General features: G+C 38.7%; 1 protein-coding gene across 4 annotated transcripts in view; it reads left to right on the top strand.

The window, feature by feature from the left end:
• Positions 1-17408, top strand: part of NLGN4X (neuroligin 4 X-linked) — a 422841-nt gene that overhangs the window by 291529 nt on the left and 113904 nt on the right. For 3 of the 4 annotated variants that reach the window (XM_036841155.1, XM_036841153.1, XM_036841154.1), the window contains 2 exons: positions 3254-3313; positions 6550-6702. In XM_036841155.1, coding sequence (XP_036697050.1) covers positions 3254-3313; positions 6550-6702 — 213 coding nt within the window. The remainder of the gene's footprint in view (positions 1-3253; positions 3314-6549; positions 6703-17408) is intronic. The other variant, XM_036841156.1, reaches the window with a different exon arrangement.

The raw sequence follows: 17408 nt of genomic DNA, 5'->3' as shown, positions 1-17408 counted from the left end.
TAATAACACGTCTTGGGTAGGAGGTGGAGAAATTGGAACCTGCATATGCTGCTGATGGGAATATACAGTGATGCAGCTGATTTGGAAAACAGTCTGGCAGTTTCGTAAAGTGCTAAACATAAATGTGCCATGTGACATAGCAATTCCACTCCTTGATATCCACCCAAGATAAAATATACATCCATAAAAGATATTGCATATAAGTGTTCATAGCAGCGTTATTCATACTGGCCACCAAGTGGAAATAAGACAAATGGCGTGGCAGTCACCAGATGAGTGGATAAACAAAATGCGGTGTAGCCATACAGTAGACTATCATTCATCTGTATGAGTAATAGGAATGAAATGCTGCAACACGGATGGACTTTGAAAACGTTATACTGAGTGAACGAAGCAAGACACAAAAGACTACATACTATATGAATTTATTTATAGGAAATGCACAGAAATGGCAAATCTAGACTAAGTCACTAGTTGACTGAGACTGAGGTTAGGAACATCAAATGCCTGCAGTCGGACACCAGCGATCATTTTGGGGTGAAGGAAATATTCTAAAATCGGATTACGCTCATGGTTGCACAACTCCATACGTTGACTAAAAAGTCCTTGAACTTGACACCTTGGTGAGTTGATTTTATGATTTAAAATTACACCTCAGTAGAGCCCTTAAAAATCACACTTGGTTGAACAAAGGAATTTGGTAAAGAGTCAAAGAGACTACCCTGGATTACCATTTAATCAGTGATGTATCTAGGTTATACCAATTTCCAAAGCATTGTAAATCTTTAGAAATCTTCCTCCATCTTTGGCGGGAAGTTTCCTTGAATACTGCCTCTCCTCCTGCCCCGGGAAGAATTTCAGATTACTCAGATTTCACGCGTTGATGGTGAGCGTGAAGACATTGAGCATTGGGTCTTGGGAAAGAGCTCTGGCATTTAACTCACCCCAGACCTTGCAGAATGGCCTTTGTTTGGGTTTGAGCCAGGCCAGCGGTCATGCGCCTGAGTTTCCAGCTGCAGCTGGGAAGACAGAAGAGTTTTATAGGAAGAAAATCCAGAAGAAGGCAGGGATATTAGGACAGGCTCATGGGAAAGGCAAAGTCCAGGTATGGAGTCCTAATTAAAGACCTTTCTGAATGCCGACTGCTGTGGGAAAGCTGGTGCTCAGAAGAGTTGGTCAAACTTCTTAAAGGGACACATTTTCTGGGAAGGAATCAGCTTCATCAGACAACATTTTCTCTCCCCTAATCCATTGCATGTGTTTTGACTACACCTTTGTTTTTCTAGTGTCTTCTCTTTTTTAATGAAAGAGGTGACCTGTTTCTCTACAAACTTAGAAAATCTTCAAAAAATTGAAATGTTTTTCAGAAATGAGAAGGACTTTAGTTCTATCATCCGTGTAGCCTGTTTCTCTAAGAAAGGCATTTCTTATACGCTTCTTAACATGATTTTGCCATAAAGTCAGCCCATGAGATAGCTTTGAAATAAGTTTTATGTTGATAAACTCTGACCAAAACAACCCAAAAGACAATGGAGCTAATTTGATGAGATTTTTTTTTTTTTTTACTTTGTTTTAAGTTCTTTCAATGCAGTGGAATTCTAGGACGTGAATTGGTTTCCATGTTAAGCTGACGACTATAATAGGCAGACACGCTAGTGTCATGGTACTTTCTAAAAGATTGGACTTGAACGTGCTGTAAGGAAAAAAGGTGGTCTCCTTGAAGACTCCATTCTACTTTCAAGTAGATGACATGAAACTAGTAGTAGGCTTGAGTTTCAAAGGGTCTTGGGCATTTCTTTTCCAAGCTCTTGTCAATGACTTTAGATTGGTAACTTGAAATTGTCTACAGTGGGAAAATTTAAATCTCAAAAATCAACAAATAGAAGGAATCAGGTTTCCACCTACCCTCCCAGTTCTGCTTGTTTATCCACATGGAATTGACCATAATCAACCCGAATTGAGCTATAAAACCAGCAACTTCAGATCTTGGTTTCAAAATATGTTTAAGCCCTTCTGAGGTATGTGGAACTGAAGGAGTTTTTCCAGCTACAAGTGTTGTGGGTGATAGTGACTAAATTTCCTCTCCCTTAACCCATGTATCCATGGAGGAAGGCAAAGACCATTTTAATTGATGGCCACAATAAGAGTTATCCAGAACTGCCATAGGTATACCTGTGGGCTGTGCCTGTCTATAAAAAGAAGGCGGTTGAGCTAATTAAACAACTCAAGTGGTATTGAATGTTTTAGCTTCTTGTATCTGGAAAATAGAAAAACCAAAATGGCACACTGCATACAGAGAGCATAGGAGAGTTTTGTATTTTACCTTTTTTCCGTTTTTTTTTTTTTTTTTTTTTTTTGGCGTGGTTAAGGGACCCTCTGTTCATTTTGCCTACATGGAAATTTCAAGGTGGTTTATGTTGCAGGTCATCCAGGTAGGTGACTTCATTTATTTATTTATTTATTTTTACAAATAGCAATAACATTCAAGCAATATTTAATAAGTGTTTCAAACACAGAAAAAAATTTTTTATACTGTTTTATCTTGACTTCAGAAATACTTATTGAAAGTGGTAGTTTGTTTACAGTAGACAAAAGGAATAAATAATGTGCAATATTCTCTAGCTACTGGGGATAGGTGAGTCTTCATGATTTAAATAAAGTAGCGACATTTCTGATTTTTATTATGAATGTTGTGCGTTTAAGTTCTTATGCATGAAACTAATGTTGGTTTTAAGATATTTTGATTAAAGTTCTTTCATGTTTATTGTTTAAATGTGTTTCTTCTTACATTATGGAATTTCCTAAAGCAAACTCTATCAGTGACATTTCAAAAATGTATCTAGATTATAACATGTTAAAACTAGAGGAACATTTGAATACTTCATATGCATTTCTTTATAAAATGTGAGAAACCCTTTTTAAAATAATTTTCTTTTTTTTTCAACTCACATTAGTTTTTTTTTTTTGCAGTAATATCATTTTAACCCCCAAACTGCATTTTCACAGAGTATCTAATATTTTTTGCAAGTAACATTTTGAATTTGTTCTTCTTGACATATTTATGTTTATATGCATTTTGCATCTCCCTATTTCATGTTTTTGAAATCCAAATGTAACAGATTTCAACTTTTTGTATGACATTATTTTTTTTTCTTTTACTGGGTAGTATTTCTCTTTCTTCTGACTTTTTTGCAAACCTGTTGTTTTTGAATTCTCTTTTTTCCCTTTATTGTCCTTCTCAATATGACACCAGGAGCCAACACAAAGAAAAACGCTGATGATATAACCAGTAATGACCGTGGTGAAGATGAAGGTATTTTTTGTGTTTTTCAAAGCTCGACCTTGGTGCATGATTTTATATCTATCGTTCTTTTTTTTTTTTTTTTTTTTTCATTTCAACCTGTTTTTCCTCCCTTATCTGAAGTGAGTACACTTTTGTGTGCTTCTTTATTTTCTTCTTGTTTGGAAACCACTGTCATTTTTAATCCTAATGACCATCTAGATGACTGCAAATCACCTGGGAGAACATGTATAAATGTTTCTCAGTATGAAGTGAGTAACAAAATGCCATTTACAAGGAAACTCTTTTTCTTTTTCTTTTTTTTTTTGGCATGGTCACAAGAAGAGAAAATGAAATTTTAAAACATGCATGTATGCTTTCTTTTCTTCCTTCCGAATGTTATTTCATAATTTTGTATTTTGGAGCTTTGGTCTTCTTAATTTCTTCTGTGGACATTGAGACACCTCAGTAGAACTTTTCAGGGGGCTGACATTTCCGTTTTTGTTTGTTTTTACTGTTTTTTTTTTTTTTCCCAAACATACTGATTCCAAAATAGGGTTTTCAAAGAATCTTCTCTGGCTCACAGTAAAATACATGAAAAAGTGTCTTAAAGAGATGTTTCTTTCAGAACTGCCTTTTAGCAGCTTTAAAGAAAAAAAAAAGGGGGGATGGAATTGAAATTTGTCAAAAAGTTAGATCTATGCATCTTTGTCTTCACACCACAGCTGCTTTAAGAACATTTTTCCCCAAAAAATGTTTAGCTGCTGTGGAGAGTTTCTTCTTGAAGGATCTCAAATTGTTTGACAGATGATACACTAGAAGTAAAGTGATTTTTTTTTTAAAGATGGAAGCTATAATATGACATCTGAACCATCATTAGCACGTTGTGTCCTCTTCCTTCAGCAGAATAAACGGTTTAGAAGAAAAGAAAAAAAAGAAATGTTTAAAGTCAGCCTTTGCTGGCTCTAAGGCTGTGTAAGCTGGGTGAAAACATGTTTTTCCCATCTGAGTAGCAGAATGCATGGATCTCCGTTTATTTACCTTAAAACGTTGAAGGCCCTCAATGGACCTTTGGTTCCCGGGCTGAAAGGCAGTTTAAAGTGCAGTGGGGAGCTATCCTTGCTGGGAAGCAAAACTGCCCTCAAAGTCCCTTTTTGTCACTTGCTTGGTTTGCCTGCCCTCCTTGATTTTTTTCATAAATCAGTGGCTCTACGAGAAAAGAAGTTTTGCCAATGTTGCTCTTTCGTGCCCGCTATTCTCTCAACACTACTGTTAGTTAATTTTTTTTTTTTAACCTGCGTTCATAGGGTTCTCCCTGCTTCTAATAACCCTCTAAGAAAGTTCTTCTGATGGCCTTGGAGTATCATACCTGCACCTGAATCAGCAGCTAGCCTCTCCTTTGTGAGGCCTCAGAACACCTGCAGTTTTATCCATATCCCTGTATAACCAACTACGGGTGTTAATTTGCATCTTGCTCTTCTCTGGCTTCTCAGTGTATTATTCCCTTTTGATCATTAGGATCTGTTTTCACAATGCTCACCAGTCACCTTTATTACTGTTAACATGCCGTCTAGTTTTCCTTTCATACCAAGAAACTATGATGATTTTTTTTTAACTTTGAACGAATCTGACATCTGGTTATTTCTTCCTCAACCTCATGAGAACTTTGTTCTTGGTGTCTTGGAGGTAAGAGCTGTTAACCTAACGTTTTCTCTGAGGGAACCCCGTAAAGCAGCCCTCAAAATCTCAACTCCTTCCTTTCCCACAGTAGAGTAGCGTGCAGCCTACTGCAGAATGGTAACATAAATAAGGGCTAACACAGCAAATCAGAATCCAGAGAGAGGGGTGGATCGTGTAAAATGCCAGACCCCTATAGGGGCAGTGATTTATTTAAAAATTCCACGTAGCATATGATGAGTGAAGGATTAAAAAATGATTTTTACTTCCTATTTAAGTTTTACAGGAGAAAATAGTGTTCTGCGGCGGATTAAATATCTGCAGACACATGGTCAGCTTGACACTTTTTTCTGCACTTGACTGTGACCACGGGGTTTCTTTTGCCTTCTGGATGCTGTAAGGTGGCACCCAGGAGCCTGTTTTGAGATCATGATCGTAATTCATTTTCTAATGCAGCCACCATCCAAAGGGTGGTTTGTTTCCTTAAAATTCCTTTCTGATAGTTCAAAAGTGTCTCCATGAATTAGGGAAAAAAAGTCTTTATTTAAGAAAAAACGAAAATAAATGTACATGGATACATTTGGTTTTCTTTTGATATACAGATATTCAAATGACACACACATATATATGTACATACATACCTAAATATCCCGAAATCATTAGAATCGAGGTCAGGATTCTTCAGCATTCAAGGTAAGCCCAAGGAATGATTTACACCAAACAAGTTATTTAATCACAACTTGTCAGAAAGTAGGCTCTACAGACGGACATAGGGTCTCCAAACTTCTGTTGTCACAGAACATTGCAAAATAGGATTTTCACATCATTGTTATGGTTGCAAATCACAATGGGAGTTTATATTCCCTGTAGAAATATGTAGCACTGCCAAACTTTCATCTTGAGGTTGGAATCTTGTGCCATTTTTATTCCCGCTCTCCTCTCTCTCTCTCTTTTTTTTTTTCCTCACTTAAGTTGGGATATTCCTGCAATCAGTAAATTAGAGAAAAAACACTTGCTTGGACATTTTGTTTTGTTTTTACACATTTCTGTCCTGTTGACCATTTTTAACCATTTATTTGTTTTTTGTCATCATGTGCCCTGTATTGAGAGCTTACGGTTTCATTACCAGTTTTATGTTCTCGTTGTTAAGTTGAAAATGAATCTATAAGCTCATCTTTGACCGAAGATAGAAGTTACAGTAAAAATAAATTATAATTTTGACGTTGATTTCACACTTACTTAGATGATAAAAATATATTTTGTAATAGATGCCCTTCTAAGGTGTGAGCACTCTTTAGGGAAGACGTATTTCATCTCCATCCTTGCATTTTTAGTGTTATAGATACATACAGAAACCTACACCTGCATACACGTTCCTTCCAATGCCTGCGTCATTTCTATGAGTAGAAAATATAACAACATTGACCATTTTCCTTAGGCCATCTTAAAAGAACATACCTAATTTAAAAAGGGCCATGCGATTGATTCCAATCTAAACTAGGAAAAGTCACCCACGTCCTTTGCCCTTGATTTAGCATTGGTTAATCAGCATGATGTTTTATTGTGTTTCCTTACTTGGCTTTCTTTTCCAGACATCCATGACCAGAACACTAAGAAGCCAGTAATGGTGTACATCCACGGTGGGTCTTACATGGAGGGCACAGGCAACATGATTGACGGCAGTATCCTAGCGAGCTACGGCAATGTCATCGTGATCACAATTAACTACCGCCTGGGGATTCTAGGTGAGTGATTCCGTCTTGCTGATCACCGCACAGGAGGCCATGAGGAAGTTCTGCTTTTGGTTTTGGGCTCGTTGATTCCCACTGTGTTACTCTAATTCCTCGAAATCTCTACTACACAGAGCTCACTTCATGCTGCAAGATATATTTGTCCCTTAACGTTCATGCAGCGCCGTCTGTTTTTTTTTTTGTTGTTGTTGTTGTTTTTTAAAGTTTGCACTTTTTAATCCAGGAATTTCATTTCCTAGGATCCGCCTCAAACAAATGCAGCCTCCAAGGTGACCAAATGAACATGATATTTTATTGAAAGCACTTTTCTTTCTGTGGGCTTAGCCGACATAACCCTGTGGAATGAACACAGTTTGGAGACGTGTCTGATAACGCATTTGGTAATAGGTGATAACTTGGTAATGGTAGATAATGGCCGTAGACATTAGCTTTCTTTTGTGGTTTTGTAGGTGTGTTAATCAGTTAATCGTTTGTTGGAAAATCTTTTACTTAATTCCTTAATGCGTTGTCTGTGTCTGTTGTATCTTGAAGAGTTGCTTGTCTGTTGCATTTACGTGAGATGGAATACTCCTATTTGAATTTTGTAATTTGATGGTTTTTCATTTTATGTAAATTTTATGATTTATGATGAAAGGACATTGGCCAAGTGCATAGGAATTCAAGAGCAGCTCTCCGTTGTTTCGGTGTTAAATTCGTTTTTCCCCAACTGGGGGTTGGAAAAAACAAATAGCATGTTTTGAAGTTAATATTTTGAAGCTTACCTTCTTCTGTGGTTTTGCCTGCTCTTGGTCAGTTCATGAATAATATCCGTAGCCTGTGCAACAACGTTCGTTTTCAAGGCAAAAATGCATTGAGAGGATGCAGAAAATTGAGTTTACAGCAGCGTGGCTATGAGAATGAGATCTGTATGTTACAGGATGGTTATAGTAAAAAGTATGAAAAATAAAATGGACCAACGGACCTGTTTCAAACAAGAAATGTTTTCTCCAAAGAGGCAAGTATCACTAAGAATATTTTATTTTCAACTTGATGTTTTAATTTTGTTTTGAGCATTTTATTTCATTCACTACTGAAAACATTCACCTATAGAAGACCCCAGAGTAAGGGGATAGGTTGTAGATGACCTTCTAATTTAGGAATGCACATCACCCACAGATGTTTGCAAAGTTGGGCGTTTTGGAGCATCGATAAAGTACTGGAAGTTTCAGGGTTTTAAGATGAAACACAACAAAAAGCCTCAGAGTCTAGAGCCTTCTTGTTTTGTGGTTTTTATTTCCTTTTCTTTTCTCGTCGGTGCTAGGAGCCAGATCTTTGGGGAATGATTTCCGTTTGTGTCGCGCAGCGAGGATGGCATGCCTCCCTGAGTGTTTTTCAGAAGTCTCTGGCTAGTTGCTTTGGCTACTGGTGTTTGAAACCGGAAATGTTGTTGCTTGATGTTTTACAAAAGGTCCATTCTAAGGAAGAGGTGGGCAAGGGAAGCCACGGGCCAGGGCTTGCTGCTAGCAGCCCTTTCAAAGAGGGCGGTGTGGGCGTCCCTTGGGAGCATCACCAGGTCGGGGCGCTGCTTTCTGAACAAAGCAATGGGCTTTGGGTGAGTCTTTGCTTCAGTGGAATAACAAAGCGTCCTCCTGCCTGCACAACGTGGTGGTGATGTGACTTAAAAGGTTAGATTTCAAAAGAAATCGATTTTCTCCCCCGTTTAACGCCAAACTGGTATTAAGCAGCTTTACACAGTGATCTCTTATCTATTTGGCCCATTTGTGAATCTGGAAAAGTACTGTGGGAATTATACACACCTTCATTTTTTTTTTAAGAAAAGAAGAAAAACAAAAGCTTGCTTTTAGAACTTTTCTCATTGAACAATTTTAATTTTACCTTTTGCTGCTGAGAGTTAAAAAGAAAAACATCTTGGTAAGATAACAGAGGGCTGTGAGAGTTATGGCATGGAAATAAAAGAAGCAATTTAGCATCTCCAAGCCGGTCTATTTACATTCCACGAATGAGTTAGTGTGAAGCCCAGCACCACAGACCCCCTTTTTATCTGATGGAGTGCAGTGTGCCAACTTTGCTGATTATACAGGGCGATAGAGATTTTTTAAATGGGACTTGGTTTATTGTTGTCAGGGATCTTGCACGGGCTACCGTCCTCTGGAAGACTGTACGGTGGCCATTTACTTTTTGCTTGCAGGAAATCACTAGTATCACTCTCGAAAAATATTTCAGACCCTTGGCATCCAGATATTTTTAAAAAGGATCCGGTAAAATGGTACAGCATGCACGGTGATGATCGTCTCCATTAGCACTCTGATAGGAATAGATGTTTTTACCAAAATGTTGAAATAGTGTTTTAGTTTTTTTTTCAAAAGGAATAAATTCATAAATGCTATTTTTCTGCCCAAGGAATAGAAAAGCATTGTTTGAGATGATTACCGTTCTTTTACAGAGTAACAAATGCTGTTTTCCTACCCAAAAGAAGGGTTTAGAAAGTTGGATGATGGTCAGAGGGAAGCAGGAGGCTGGCGTGGAAAGAACATGGATTTTTATAATGCGATAAAAATGAACTACTTGGTGTCTGTGCTGTGACATTGAGAAAGTCAGCTGATTTTTTTCTGAGTCTCTCTAAAAGGTGGTCCCATCCTCTCTCTGGCAAGGTTATTGTACATACCATATAAACGTCCAACGGGTTTACGTACGTGAAGTTTCATAGCCCAGAACTAGGAGCCAGTAAACCCAGACAGGTGATAATTTCCAGTGTTATTAATAGCCTTGGACATCTTATTACCATCAGTGTTGATCCACTGAAAAACATTGCGACTGGCCAAAACGGTAATATCTGTCAAATACTGACGTCTAAACGGAACCACCTTAATTAAACAAAAGCGATGATAAGACACTCGTAATAAGAGACAGATGACAGGATCTTCGCACGTGCTTTTTGAACAGTGAATATTTTCTTTAATCAGAACTGCATCACACAACCTTGCTAGCCGTTGAGCATGTAATTTATTATCTAATCCAGGACACTTTGAAAATTTTTAATAATGCTCTTAATAAACTGGGATTATTCCAGGCAAACTGGGATGTACCATCACAGCTATAAAGTAATTATTCGTACCCACACAAGGTCTAATGAACAAACTGGTGGTCCATTTATTTTCAAAGGAGATCTCTTTTTAAAGCATATTTCCTATTCGTCCTGCTGTATACCTTTGCCATTAGGAAAGCATACATAGCTAAAACTTGAGTTCTATCAAATCTGCCTCTATTTTTTTTCATGATGATTGTTCAAAGACCATTGCTATATAAGAGGAATCTCCTCGCTGAGGCTTATTGTTGGAAATACCTGGAATTTATTTATGGGTGGCTCTTACCTTTGCTTTCCTTCATTAATCGTCTCTAATTTGCATCTTCAGTTGGTTAATTAGACCTCCATTCAAATGCTGATTTTAGGTTAGCTGAGAGGGTATTACCTTTTTGGTTATCCTATGATTTGATGCCTCATGCGGGCTTTAAACTACTTTGCTTTGAAACAGTCTTATCTGTATGCTTTAGCACCAAACTCATGGAGAGCCTGTGGTGTGGCCATCACTGGACGTTGTAGATGCTCCTTCATTTAATCCTCACACACTCCCTTGGAAGGGTTCCCTTATCTTACTTTTGGGGAAACAAAGGCTCAGAGGTGATGGGATAGACTCACAGTGGTACAGGTTGTAGGGATTAGAGCCGGCATTGGAACCCTGGTCTAACAGTATGAATTAGGTGAACTACCTTAGGAAACAGAGTGCAAATCTTTATATCAGATTCAGCTTCTCTAATCGCACGAAACGTCAGATGTGCCTATGGTTGATCTAGATACAAAATTGCGATTCGATGCTTACACCGTATTTTTATGTTCCTCAAAGCGGGTCCTTCATCGCTGATGCATTTTCATCAAATCATCATTGATGGTCTACTATGGTGCATGGTGATGTGGTATTGGCCCCAACGATGGCATTTGTAAAGTCAAAGCTCTCAGACACAGGAGATCTAAGACTTTATCAGCTAGTCAGGTGTCTAACCTCTTACGCCCATCCTGTTGCCTTGTTGCTGTCTGTGGCCAATAAATGGAATTAAGACCATTGACCCAGAGAATGACTTTGAAACCGCACAACCCAGACTGGGACTTGAACCCATGGGCCGGGACTCCAACCCGGCCAGAACCCAGGTTGGGACTTGAACCCACTGTCTTTTGATTGAGATCACACACCTGGTCTCAGAACTGAACGAAGCTCAGGTTCTTTATGTCTCGTCGCAGAAAGAATTCAGTGAGAGACAAAGGGATGGGTAAGAAGTGGATTTATTTAGAGAGATACACATTCCATAGACAGAACGCGGTCTGTCTCAAAAGGCGAGAACAGCCTTGGGAGAAGCACCCTCCACAGACAGAGTGTGGGCCATCTCAGAAAGCGAGAGGCCGCGAAATGTGGGGTGGTTAGTTTTTATGGGCTGGGTAGTTTCATAGGCTAATGAATGGGAGGATTAGTCCAAGTATTTTGGGGAGGGGGTGGAGATTTCCAGGAATTGGGCCACCACTGACTTTTTGGCCCTTTATAGTTGGCCTCGGAACTGTCCTGGCGCCTATAGGTGTGTCATTTAGATGCTAATGTATTACAGTGGGCATTTAATGAGGCTCAAGGTCCACTGGAAGTCAAGTCTTCCGCCATCTTGGATCTAATTGATTCTAATCAGTTTATGTCAGATCCTTAAGGGCTATGTCATTCTTTTAGAGGTTGTGCCCTATCCCCTTCCCTCCCGTTTCAACTTCAGTGGATTTCTCACCTGACAGGTATCTTATAGTCTTTTGAAATGTTGTCCATAGGTTTATATAACTGACTTTTTCAAGGATTACAAAAGCATCAGAAAGACCTACTCATTTTTCAAAAAGTGAAAAATGAGCTGCCCTCAAAGTTTTTATCTCAGGGAAGGTTGTGTAATGGTGTTGCTGAAGTTGCCTTTCTCTTTAAGGTTATTAATTGCGTGAGACTACTTTCGTTCATTGGTGTCATAACTTTAAATGGAAGATGGAAATGGTTTGAAATAAACGCACAGCAGGAAGAGCATTTGAATGAAAGGCACATGATTTGAGCTCTATGCATGCTGTAATGGTGTGGCCACGTGGCATTCTGGTCTCCTTTGCGGGGTCTTAGTCTCCATTGAAATGGAAGGTGGGTGGGCTGGCATTTGGAGGAAGCCCTTTGACATCAGCCAGAGCAGTTTCACCTTTACCTGTTTGATATACTGCTGTTCCATGTCAGATTCCGTTCATAAAAGGGGTCCGGAATCATTGGAGGAGAGGCTTGATACCTGCCTTCAGAGAGCTATGATCTGAATTCCATGTGGGCACAAGCAGTTTACATCAGGGGTATTTAGTGATTCTAACATGCCTTACGTACCTCTGCTGAAAAATGTCAATTTCCGATTTACATTTCTCTTTCACTTGGGAGTTAAAGATATTTACTATTTGGTACTTTCACCATTTTTTTCCCCTAAGAATCCTTTTTTTTTTTTTTTCTTTTCTTTGTTTTTCTCTTTTACTACAGATTTTCTTTTTTTTTAAATTAATTTTTATTGGCGTATAGCTGATTTACAATGTTGTGTTAGTTTCTGCTGTACAGCAAAGTGAATCAGTTATACATACACATATATCCACTCTTTTTTAGATTTTATTCCCATATAGGTCATTACAGAGTATTGAGTAGAGTTCTCTGTGCTATTCAGTAGGTTCTTATTAGTTATCTATTTTATATATAGTAGTGTGTATATGCCAATCCCAATGTCCCAATTCGTCCCTCCACCCTAATCCCTCAGTAACCATAAGTTTGTTTTCTACATTTGTGACTCTTATTTCTGTTTTGTCAATAAGTTCATTCGTACCATGTTTTTAGATTTCATATATAAGTGATATTATATGATATTTGTCTTTCTCTGTCTGACTTACTTCACTCAGTATGACCATCTCTAGGTCCATCCATGTCACTGCAAATGGCATTATTTCATTCTTTTTTATGGCTGAGTACTATCACATTGTATGTGTGTGCGTGTGTGTGTGTGTGTGTGTGTGTGTGTGTATACACACTACATCTTCTCATCCATTCATCTGTCTATGGGCATTTAGGTTGTTTCCATGTCCTGGCTATTGTAAATAGTGCTCCTATGAACATTGGGGTGCATGTGTCTTTTTGAATTATGGTTTTCTCAGGATATATGCCCAGGAGTGGGATTTCTGGATCATATGGTAGTTCTATTCTTAGTTTTTTAAGGAACGTCCATACTGTTCTCCATAGTGGCTGTATCAATTTACATTCCCACCAACAGTGCAGGAGGGTTCCCGTTTCTCCACATCCTCTCCAGCATTTATTATTTGTAGGCTTTCTGGTGATGGCCGTTCTGACCGGTGTGAGGTGCTACCTCATTGTAGTTTTGATTTGCATTTCTCTGATAATTAGTGATGTTGAGCATCTTTTCATGTGCCTCTTAGCCATCTGTAGGGCTTCTTTGGAGAAATGTCTATTTAGGTGTTCTGCCCATTTTTTGATTGGGTCGGATTTTCTTTTAAGTTACTCATGGAACACATCTTCCTTATCAAGTCAAAAGTTCTCATCAAGGTATCTATAAAGAAAAAAATACCGTCTTTCCTTTCAAGGATCTCCTTGCTACCCCCTAAGTCCATCCTCTTCCCTCTCTGCTCAGATTTCCCCTGATCAGATTTGTGACCGGGAAAAGCTTCCTTTATCCATCCTCAGAGAGAAACTGCGCGTTGTTTAGGGATGGAAGAATGCTGTAAGAAGCTAAATGGGTAGAGAGGAAGGATGAAGTATTGCACTGAGGGAAAAGAAAAAGTGGAAAAGTACAGGAGGTTTGGGAGACGTGTGAGAAAATGGGGGCAGAGGCCAGACACGTGATGTGGGACCAGTCGCACCCCCAGAACGGAAGGAGGGTGGGAGGGGAGATTGAAAGCCCTTAGAAGAAGACCCTCTGTGGTGGGCGGAGGGGGTCGGCCAGCCTGGCAACAGGCTCCTGGACTCATTTCTGCAAAGCTCCCTGATGTGGCTCAAGACGGACTGAGGGTTAGAGGGCGGTATATCCCCTAGATAACACGGTCGTAGGATGGACACAGTGCATGGGGGAAGGGAGGGTTGGCATAGCTTCCCTGATCCTAAAGTTATGCAAAAAGGAAAATACACAAGATGCTTCCCCCTTGCCCTGCCCCCCCCCCCCGCCAATGTCTTTCATCGTCTTCATCAGTAGCTCTCCGTGCATTTAATACTCATTCGGAGATGCTGTAATCTGGTCTCTGTTGTTGCTCGTGTGTTGATAAGAGCCAGAACTCTGGACAGAAACATCATAGCCAGGTTTTGTATCAATGATCATTTACTTGGGTTTTCCTCTTCTGCCTCCTGGTGGCTACAAATGCCCATTGCATTAATTTGATTTGCTCTGCAATTAAGGAATTGGCTTGGTTGTGGATGATCCCTCTTGCCTCTGGGATTTTGCAGGCACACGGCGGGGGGTAGATATGGAAGCCACTGCGGTGGAATAAAGACCCTGACATGAGACAGATGCCTTTTATGCAAAGGTTGATATGAGCAGCAGAACAAAGAGGGTCCCTCGCTGTGAGGTGACAGAGGGCCACAGAGGAAAGTAAAAGTCTGCAGCAAATAAAGACAATGTGAAAGGACGCGGGGTGGTGATGAGGAGGCAGAAAAGACTTTTTTTTTCAATCTCAAATGCACAAAATTATTGACTAGCATGTGCCTTATGGCAGAGAATTTCCTTGATCTCTTTATGAACGATTCAGAATTTCTTAAGAGAAGTTGGCCTGTTACTTGTACATGCATAGCCATTTATGGAAATCACAATGCCCCGATACACTTGATGCTCGGATACTCTTATTATATTTAATAAGTACATATTTTCCAGTTAATTGATTCCAAGGTGTCATGTCAGTAATAATCACACGGGGTATACATTTTTTTAAAATGCTCTTTTCCTGGACATGTTTACATCCAAAACAGAGTCTCTTAAGAAGATCCATTCTAAATGAAAGAAACCTCTTTCTCTGCTTTGTGTGCTTTCCTCATTTTGCTTCTCACCTAGCAAAAGAAGGGTTGATCATTTTTCGTTGATTAGGATAAAGTAGTGTCTGTCTTCATGGGGAAAAACACACATAAACATCACTCTAAATGAAAGGAAAGGTGTGGTGGGCATTTGAGTATGGGGCAGCAGGGAAACTGGAAAGTTCCAAGGAGGAGTATTGAATTTAAGAGCCAAGATACATTAGCTTGACTGGGGTGAGCTGGATATTAAGTCTCTGGCAATCATTCCATCAGATAAATGGTTTTTAAACAATGCCTGAAAGAGAAATACCTGCATTCTTCCTATGTACCTTTTCTTCCTTTCCTAGATGTATTCAAGGAATTAATCCTTCCAAGTCAGATCATTGAAAAATCTCTAAAAGGCAATCAGAGTGGGACTTTTAAAGCCCACAGAGGCTGAAACACTCCAGGACTATACATATTGTGGCCTGCAGATCATTTTTCTTTTTTTTTCCCCGCACATTTGCCTGAAAGTATGGATTGCATGTTTTACAGGAAGCATGGAATGAATATGCACATGTCCACACTCACCACGGCAGTGATACCACAAAGGGCATATTCTGTTCTAATATAACTCTCCTGGTTTTGTCCAATCATACGTCAATCAGTCATGGGCTTTATGAGAATAAACCTTGGGGACATAAGGATCAAAGTGAATGTCTTAGGGATCAAAACGTAATGCAGAAATGGCAGATACACCGTGCATTTAACAATGTAAAATGTATTTTTCAAATAAGATTACATAGTAACATATGGATTGGGTAAGTCCCATCTAATGGGTAGGGCAGTTTTTCCTTTGATTAAAAAAAAATAATAATAATAGCTCTTTGGAAAGAAGTGTGCAATTCTCAGTATAAAAAATCAGAACTATTTTAGAATGGTAAATGCAACATTCCTCTGACATAACAGCCATTAGACATGGATGAGCTGGGGTCTTCATGCAAATAAATCAATTGCAAGACTCTTGATCCCTTTAATTATTTGAGACTGCAGGCACTGGTTTTTGTTGTATTCAGTGCAGAGGCTTTTATTCTAGGCTCCGATATTATGGGGAAAAAGGCTGTGCCCTGTGCAGTGGGTCTAGTCACCAACAGGCAGCTTGAATACATGCATTATTATAAAGATACACATTTCACTATAGACGGAGGTATGAGATCATCTCCCAGAGAAACACTACCAATTCTACCAAAGACACCTAAGATTTGTACTGGAGTTGGGAAAACAATTTTGGAATGAAGAATTGTTTCCAGTTTGGATTGAGAAATGTTTTCTGTCTCTCAAAGTGGCTGCTATAACTTTACTAATATATCTTAATAATGGTTTAGATGACTCAGTTGTGCTTTTTCTTAGGCATATGACAGATAGATAGATAGATATTGATATAGAGATAGGTATATATATATATATATATATAAAATATGTAGATATATAGAGAGAGGTAGGTATATATTATATAAAGATATACATAGAGATAGGTGTATATATATTATAGAGATAAATAGAGATAGGTATATATATGATATATATAGAGACATATATGTAGAGAGATAGGTGTATATATGATATATAGAGAGAGATATATGTGGATATACATATATATATCCTCTTGTCCCTTCTTTATAACATAAACTTATAATACCATGTAGAAATATCACCCATCTTTTCCTGTAATACCTCTTGTTAAACCAGGCATAAGATTTCACATCTTTCCAAAAAAGAATCTTGTGCAAATGGCCTTATCCACTTCTACATTTCTTTTTTCCCCATGCTATCCACTTTTTTAGTTACATTTATTTTAGTCGTATTTATCTATTTCTCCCCCCTTTATCTCTAGTTAGCTAACTTCCTCCATTTTAATCATAGTTCATCAACACGATTCTCCTGAGGGCCACTCATACATTGTAAGCCTTTTCTAGGACACTCCGGATTCTTTCAGTGACCTTTGCTGCATCCTCATTTTTCTTCATCTTCTTGTAAATGACCCACTGGTTCGTCTCCACTCCCACCTTTCACTGTCTGTGTCCTTTATTTAAAATAGTTTATATACCATGTTATGCCTTTAAAGTGTACAGTTCCATGGCCTTTAGTATATTCACAAAGTGGTACCACCATCAACACCCCCTAATTTTTGAATGTTTTCATCACTCCAAGGAGAAACCCAATATTTATTCTTCTCAGTCTCCAAAGACTTAGGCAACCATTAATCTATTCTCTCCCTATGGATCTGCCTTTACTGGGTATTTCATACAAAGGGAGTCATATGCTGTGTGCTCTTTTGTGTCTGACATCTTTCACTGAACATGGTGTTTTCAAGATCCATCCACCTTGTAGCATATATCAGTACTTGGTTATTTTTTATGGCCAAATATTTATTCCATTGCATGGATACAGCATGTTTTCTTTATCCATTCATCTTCTGATTTGTATTTGGTTTGTATCCACTTTTTGGAGATTATGAATAAAATGCTATGAACATCCATGCACAAGTTTTTTGTGGGGATAAATGTATTCGCTTCTCTTGGGTACAAACCTAGGAGTAAAATTGCTGGGTCATATGATAAAGCT

Source organism: Balaenoptera musculus, chromosome X (assembly GCF_009873245.2).
Source record: "Balaenoptera musculus isolate JJ_BM4_2016_0621 chromosome X, mBalMus1.pri.v3, whole genome shotgun sequence".
NCBI lineage: Eukaryota > Metazoa > Chordata > Mammalia > Artiodactyla > Balaenopteridae > Balaenoptera > Balaenoptera musculus.
This window is presented reverse-complemented; position numbering and strand designations above follow the sequence as displayed.